General features: G+C 42.6%; 1 protein-coding gene across 1 annotated transcript in view; it reads right to left on the reverse strand.

Moving 5' to 3' along the window:
* The window catches only part of LOC137297592 (uncharacterized), a 51345-nt gene extending 43859 nt beyond the window's left edge, over positions 1-7486 (reverse strand). The window contains exon 1 of the mRNA XM_067829441.1: positions 7373-7486. Coding sequence (XP_067685542.1) covers positions 7373-7413 — 41 coding nt within the window. The 5' untranslated portion in view covers positions 7414-7486. The remainder of the gene's footprint in view (positions 1-7372) is intronic.
* Between the last annotated feature and the right edge of the window lie 903 nt (positions 7487-8389).

Genomic DNA, 8389 nt, shown 5'->3' on the forward strand with positions numbered 1-8389 from the left:
GGTCGGGGTGTCCATGAGACAAAGCTAGGTGGAGGTTATACACAGGTCAACGCCAGCATGACATAGATGTTAAGACGATAACGGTGGTATAGTCGTCGGGACAAATCTGGAAAAGTGCACAGCGTTGACATAGATATTTTGAAGACATGTTAGTAGATACTGTAGAAGAAAAGCAACAATGCCGAAATAATTGTAGCTCTAAAATACGTTTGATGGGGTTACACTGATCCCTTTGATACATATTGCATAATAAGGGTTGATAGCTGATGATAAAAACCATACATCGCTTCCTGTATACCGCAGTCCCAACAACAAGGATGAAGCCGTACTACATCACTAACAGGTTGCTTAGTAATAGACAATCGCCTGCTTGGATGTTCATTTCAAAGGAGATAGTGAGTAAGGACGTATGCAATCATATCGCAAATTTACTGTTTGCATGTAGAACACGCATATGTAAGAAACGTGTCTGAGTGAAAAGACGTATCAGTAATATTCAACACACATGTTCAATTGTGAGATGTACATGAAAGTTTTAACTTGCGTATGCAATAGTGAGATGTACAAGATGGATTCAACAGAAATATGCAGAAGTGAGGTGCAGCTTAAACATTCAGCAGAAATGTGGAGCAGACAAATGCAACAGACGGACCAAAAGGTCTTTTATAGGACAAATACTGTTGACGGTTGCACTACTAAGACACAATATACTAGTATGTAGCCTACAAAAGCTATAAATTCAATTGACAAACAGATACAACAGACATACTCAGTAGAAACACGCAATAGCTGACCAGAATCTGTTCTGCCCAAGTCAAACTAACACTTTAATGCCGTGCACGCACGAGTAGAATGTCAAGAATGTTTCCGATGTTTCATTTAATCATTCACTAAGATTTCGATGAAGTCCTAATCGATGTAAAAGGTCTGTTAACATGAGAAAAATTGAAAATTGCACTGGCCAAGGTCAACGGTCAAGAAGTAGTTCTAGAACGTAGTAATAGTCAGCTGTTGTTATCTATAATATGGCTAAATAAAGTGCAACACGCGCAGCGGGTAGTGCTCTCACCATGCCAAAGATACTTTCTGTTTGTGTTGATAAGAATTTCAGCAACTCCAGACCTAAGTGAATACATTGCACATATCAAATACAGGCGGTCATCATGTCAAAGAAAACCATATGACTCCCCAGTTTCAGAAGGATAGCATTCCACACAACGTTTGAGAACATATCTAAATTTGTTTCACAGTGACCTAATTATGTCTAATTTAGTGCCTCATTCAGTATTCATAAGTAAACTAGTGCACAAAAGAAAGTGAACACCCTTATTGATGATCGATAAAATCAAAGCAAAACATGCAATGTTTTGAAGTTATAGTACATTTAATGAAGCCACAATGTCCTTGAGAGCCACAGTGTCCATGAGAAACTCATCACAGGTAAGAAGCACGTATCATGTAATGGACGGAGGGGGTTGGGCGGGAATTATAGCACAGTTCACATATACAAGAAGAGTCAGTCATGGAATGTCCCAGTCATGTCAGGTCTCTAGTCACATCTTTATTAACGAATGTGACCAAATCTAGCAGCAACACACGCCCAGACTAGCCGTTCCATTGATGTCCATCAGCCGACCAATGACGTCACTCGGAATCCTATTCCACTCGTTTCTGAGAGCGTCTGCAAGTTCTTGTCTGTTCGCTAGGGTTGTGGTCGTCTTCGCTGGTGATTCAGGTATCACACAAGTGCTCTGTGGGTGAGTCCGGTGCTGACCATGGAAGAACTTGAATATTCTAGGCGTTCAAGAGGTTCTGGACCATTCGCGCTGTGTTGGGCGTCGTTGTGCTGCAGAAGTGTACCCTGTTGTTGGCGAAGAAAAGGTATTGCCACGGGTCGGAGAATGCCATCTCTGTATCTCGGAGCGTTCAGGTTTCCATGCATTACGACCGAATTTGTTGATTCTCGCTAATTCCTCCCCCTACACCATGACACTGCATCCTACAAAAGGACGCACTTCTTGGACGACGTTCGACGCTATTGTTTCTCTCTTGAGACTGTATCCTCGCCCCCAGCATTATGGAACATGGAGAATCGACTTTCGTCTTTAAAAAACACTCGTGACAATTTTTTCCAGTCAGCAATGTACAGTCCTTGCCCTCTGTAACCTACGACGACAAGGTTCCTGGGTCATTGCCAGAGGAGGACGCTCAGACGGTCAGGTCAGAGCGCGGTCAGACGGTCAGGTTAGAGGATGTCGAGCTCTGACACCTGCTGCACGTAGACGTCGCAGCACGGTTCGTCGACTAATGACATACAGCCGTTTCCGCCGTTTCCGTTGCCGTGATGATGCGGTTGCGCAGATGAAGAGTTCGCAGACGGCGGTCTATCTTCCTGTGGGGTGTTACAGTCACACGTGGTCTGCCTGATCGTGATCTGTCGTAGCTGGTGCCGGTCTGTCCGTCACCGTCACGTTGGAACAGCCTGATGACATTGGTACAGTTCAGGGCCCCTGTAATATGGCCGTTGTCGGCACCATCCATCCACTCCCCCCTCTCTCTCTCCTCTCTCTCTCTCTCTCTCTCTCTCTCTCTCTCTCTCTCTCTCTCTCTCTCTCTCCTCTCTCTCTCTCTCTCTTCTCTCTCTCTCTCTCTCTCTCTCTCTCTCTCTCCTCTCTCTCTCCTCTCTCTCCTCTCTCTCTCTCAGCTAATCGAAAACCGGTAGTTTGACTTGCTGACTTGCATTCGGAAAACGTCGTAGCACTCGGAAATCTTCAGATATTTCCTTGTTTCATTTGTGCCAAATATTATTTACATTTCTAATTTGCCTCGATTAAAGGTGACTAAAGGTTTAATCAAGCTTAGTTATTTTGTTGTGTTTTTGTTTCATAAATCAAGTATTAACTCAATTACAAGCATTTTGTTATTTAAAAATACTTGAGTACATATCGCAATATATATGCTTTTGCATATAAGAAAATCGCAAAATTCTCTGCATTACCTACCCTTATGTCCAAAACAAAACATCTGTGAAAGGAAGCACTATGTATACAAGTATCACTCTCGTTTACAAGGAAAACACTCTGTTGCAGATAGCACAGTCAAATACCGGGATGGCAGGAGGCACATTCCATTATATACAGAAGAACCCTTACAGGAGGCACATTCCATTACAGACAAAAGTACCCTTGCAGGGAGCACTATCAATTACAGACAGAAGTACTCTTGCAGGATGCTCTACATATTAGAAACAGAAATACAGGAGGCACATTCCATTATAGAGAGAAGAATCCTTACAGGAGGCACCATCCATTACAGACAGATGTACTCTTGCAGGAGGCACGATCCATTACAGACAAAAGTACCCTTGCAGGAGGCACGATCCATTACAGACAGAAGTACCCTTGCAGGAGGCACCATCCATTATAGACAGAAGTACTCTTGCAGGAGGCACCATCCATTATAGACAGAAGTACCCTTGCAGGAGGCACAATCCATTATAGACAGAAGTACCCTTGCAGGAGGCACTATCCATTATAGACAGAAGTACTCTTGCAGGAGGCACTATCCATTACAGACAGAAGTACCCTTGCAGGAGAAACTACCCATGACAGAGTGAATTTAGTTTTGCGCCACCCTCAGCAATATTCCAGCCAAATGGCGGCGGTCTGTAAATAATCGAGTCTGGACCAGACAATCCAGTGATCAACAGTATGAGCATCAACCCGCGCAATTGTGAACCGATGACGTGTGTCAACCAAGTCAGCGAGTCTGACCACCCGATCCCGTTAGTCGCCTCTTACGACAAGCAAAGTCGCCTGTAATGGCAAGCATGTGTTGCTGAAGGCCTATTCTACCCAGGGACCTTCACGGGTCCTATCCATTACAGACAGAAGTACCCTTGCAAGAGGCACTATCCATTACAGACAGAAGTACCCTTGCAGAGGACACTGTCGATTACAAACAAAAGCACCATAACATGAAACTACACCATCAGCACAGCCTTTTAAAAGTAACACTATTCATTAACAGCATAAGGCAACTCCACATCATATCCCTAATAGTGTAGTTTTCATTTCATGTCTGTATTTCTAGGTAACACCATGATAGGTATATGAGAATTTAAAAAATCACTCATACACTTCTAGAACCATGCAAAAAGTGTTGCATGATTCCAACTTTAACATAAGCATTTATTTATGAATCAAAGTCATCAAGGGATGGTGCCAAGTATCCACGAGACCCTGCTCCACTGATGCAACCCGCTACAAACAAAAGCACGAGCATTTGCCCCATGTCAGTGTAAACCGTCACTTGGTATCACAAATAACATCCGACACAAATCTTGCCGCTTTAGCTACACCGGATAAGGTATAGAGTTAGAACGACCTCGAAAATGTTCCATAAAACATTGTCCTCATTTCTGATTTTTTCCACATTTTACTGTTACCTGGATTGAATCATATATAAACCTGACACCCATGACAGTTAAAAACACACCTTCTTGTTTAGTACAGTATCCAGGGGAGGACCATCAGCTGTGAAGTGTTTACGACATATAGTTGCTTACATAATGTGACCGCATTCACATATGGTACCTTTCATGACAGTAAGTCCAAGGAAATGGCAGCTGGGCACGTGTGACCGTTCTGCATGTTACACTGACATGTCTTATCAAGATTGTGGCCTAATTTTTATGAGAAGTGCTTTAATATCGACATCAGTAGACCAATTTCTGACAACTTCGGGTAATGTAAATATAACGTTTCGTTTGTCTTACTGGCTGTCGTGAGATTAGTAACTCCTCTATATCATCTATCTTTGAACACCGTTTACTAATGATTGCAGAATGTGTTTTGCCGAATGTATTTTCAGTAATATTTCTCGTAATGGTGACAGCTTATAACTGCACCGATACTATGACATTCAATATTTGCATTTAGGGTGAGGGATACTGTTTTTAATTTAAAACGACACAAAAATCACTTGTGATACATGCAGACGACACAATATGTACACGTGATGATTCTGAAGGTTGTCTGCATGCAGACGACACAATTTGTACACGTGATGATTCTGATGGCTCGTTGTGCCCAAAGCAGAGTAAATATATGATACATATGTATTTACATAATTCATTTATTTTTATCTCCAGAGGTTCTGTCGGGCTTCGTTGGCCTGCGATACAGCACAGTCGATCCACCCATAAAATCATGGTGAACTCGGGTAGACATGATTAAGATGTATTATCTTTAATGGCTCGCCTCCTAGCGCCAGGATCGCGTGGGCTGTCCCATCTCGTTCGCATGCCTGATGAACTCGGAGAGACGTGGACAGATCAAGTTGTGTTGATCAAGAGTCACGGTGCGCTGTAGTCGGACGTATGGTCCTACCCAGCCAAGTAGCACAGTCTCCAGGAGACGATGTAACGGGTAAATGTCAAGGACAAATTAGCCGCTCCCATGTTAATCCCATTCCTCGATCTTTCATAATTGTTAATTGAAACAATACATAATGGTAAATTTTGTGGCAAAGTGAACATCACGATGGACACCACAAAACAGTGATTGATAGCATGAGCATCAGCCAAGCATGTTGTTACCATATCCAATATACGGCTTACATGTACTTACATTCTCTGACTGGCAACATAATCATGAAAAACGTTTTAAACCACGTATCATTCACTTCGCTAGTCACTTTCCTCCCATTTGTATACCGTTAATGAACGGAATCAACAACTAAAACCAAATGTGGGCAGTCATCTTGATTTCCACAGCAGGCATTGTGTGGGGTTTTTTTCACCTTAAATTCATGTTTATAGTTTCCTTAAGGAGGGTTCATGAATATAAAGAAGGCGTTGCATAACATGATAGTAAAGTAAGTGAGTATGTTTTACGGCTCTTTTAGCAATATTCCAGCAACATTGTCGTTTTATTACAGCATGGGCACAAGAGTAACGGGTTTCATGTATTGTACCTACGTGGAAAATCGGACCAGGGCCTAGGTTTTTTAAGCTCTCTTAGCGCTAAGATAGGCGTAAGTTAATGTTAATGTATGGCATTTACGACTATCTTAGAGCTAAGAGAGTTTCGAAAATCTGGGCCCTGGACCGTCGTAGTCTGCGTGACTCGACCTCTCTGATATAACAAGCATTAAACACACGCCTGAAACACACATATTGCTCAACACACATAGGGCATTGCGCAGTATTTCAACTGCAAATTCTTGCACTTGAATGTTGTTTGGCACAGGTGTTCGTTGACTCCCCATGATAAGGCGGCGAGCTAGCCAAGTGGTTAAAGCGTTTCCTCGTCACACCGAGGACCAGGTTTCGACTTCCCCGATGGGTACAACGTGAAGCCCATTTCTGGTGTCCCCGCTGGAAAATTGCGAAAAGGCGCTTACAACTACACTCACGCTTTCTTAAATGGCGACATGTGGTAGTTCCAGACACGACAATACACATGTCAACTTCATTTCAAACACACATCCTGTCTCTCATTTGCTCGTCTAGCGGCCATATTATTTGTTCTGTGCATTCACAAGACATCTTTTAACACTAATATGAAACTTTTTTCTATTCTTCTAACTGTGCTTATCTACATATGTAGATTGAAGCAATTTACTTCTTTCCATTTTTCTTTCTGCGTTTTCTTTCTTTCTTTCTGTATGTGTGTGTGTGTGCGCGCGTGTTTGTATATGAATGTATTTTATTATTCATCTACATATTTATCAATGTATATTCTTTTTGGAGGAAGCTAATAATAACACTAAATTAACCATGAAAGTGGCTCTCTTATGACACTGTTTTTCACAGAATGACAAGATGACGGAGCGGACGCCAATATCCATACAATTACGATCTCAGCTTTACATGATGTATGCATGGGGTAAGCGTATATAACGCATTTCCAAGTGACTGCAGTAGCAACAACCATCACTATGAATGTACACTCAACACCTGTTGCCAGTGGGTTTATGGGGGCGTGTGTACCAGGTAATTGCGTTTGACATTGGTAAATAATCAGTTGCTGCTACGCGTGTATAGTGAATCTCGACTGAGTGTCATCAAGTCTCAAATAATTAAGTTCATAACTCCGAGGTTCATGAAAAGACACAGTGGCGGTATTTTATTGGCCCAACTCATTCATCCACCATGTCAGTTTGTAAACCGTAACTAAACTACTGTATTGCGTGTAAAATAAGTACGTTTCATGGCAAGTGGCGTCATTAGATTGATGACGTCATATGGAGGTTTCAAAGCATTGAATGATAGCTCATGGGACAGATCCTTCGATCACACCCGAGGGGCATCTTCGACAGTTTTCGATAAGAAATTGAATTAGATTATTTCGTGTGAATAACATCTTACCTGACGTGTAGGGACGAGAGTCGGTTACAGTGAGTGATCATCGTGTTTCCATGGTGCCGTGGTGTGATGGTATGGCTTGAGTACAGAATCCAAAGCTTCTTGGCACCAATGGTTCCAGCTGTGTCCTAAACTGACACAAGCCCTGTACTTGCACGATGACCTTACGGGAGTCAATGAATAATGTGAAGAGTTCGAGTGGATGTGTTATGTAGGCCTTAACAATATCACTCCACGGTGATAACCTAGATAACCTAGTGGTTGATATAATGAGTACCAGTCCACGCCGTGGGGATACGAGAACACACGATCCACTTTGTTCGAACCAACCCTGCTTGGCAGAACAAAAACAGGATAGAATGGAGCTTCTCTGTCCTGGAGTCCTCACAGTGGACGGATCAGAAACTATATAAACGATGTTTCATTTTGACGTATTGCTCTGCAACAGAAGACGAAATTCACTGTCTTCTCCAGCCTCCCCATTCATAAATGCCCTGGTCGATTGTTTTCCTGTGACCATGCGCTTCTTTCCAATTATTGAGAGTCGACGTATGAAAGCAGGATGTAGCCAGAATAGCAGACACTGTAGCTCACCTTCTCCAAACATATGCACTTGTGGATAAGACTAAACAATGGGAGAAGGCAAACGAGTACCAACTATATCCGACTTCTGACCCCTCATGTTAAGTTTAAAGTGTACCTCGAGGCGTGGTAGACCTAGAAACTCGACAAGAGTTATCCCGAAACCTTTCCTTTTGCTTGATAAATCTGTATAGAGTGGGAGCTTGTGCATTAGTCTATGGCGTCGTCATTCGCCGAACAGAGTTGCGCCACCAAGTGGGGACAGATAAAGTTCGTGGTTTGAATCCCAGACCTGAATTAGGGTTTTAAGTTTGTCAGCAAAATAGCCCATTTTACCTTGAAGGGTTTCACAGAAATGGCAAACTTCCATCATTGCAAGGTTTTATCTTTCATCAAGCTGGCGCGCCCTAACGTGAATGGAATATTAGCGGAAATCCG

The sequence above is a fragment of the Haliotis asinina genome, chromosome 10 (assembly GCF_037392515.1).
Source record: "Haliotis asinina isolate JCU_RB_2024 chromosome 10, JCU_Hal_asi_v2, whole genome shotgun sequence".
NCBI classification, from domain to species: domain Eukaryota; kingdom Metazoa; phylum Mollusca; class Gastropoda; order Lepetellida; family Haliotidae; genus Haliotis; species Haliotis asinina.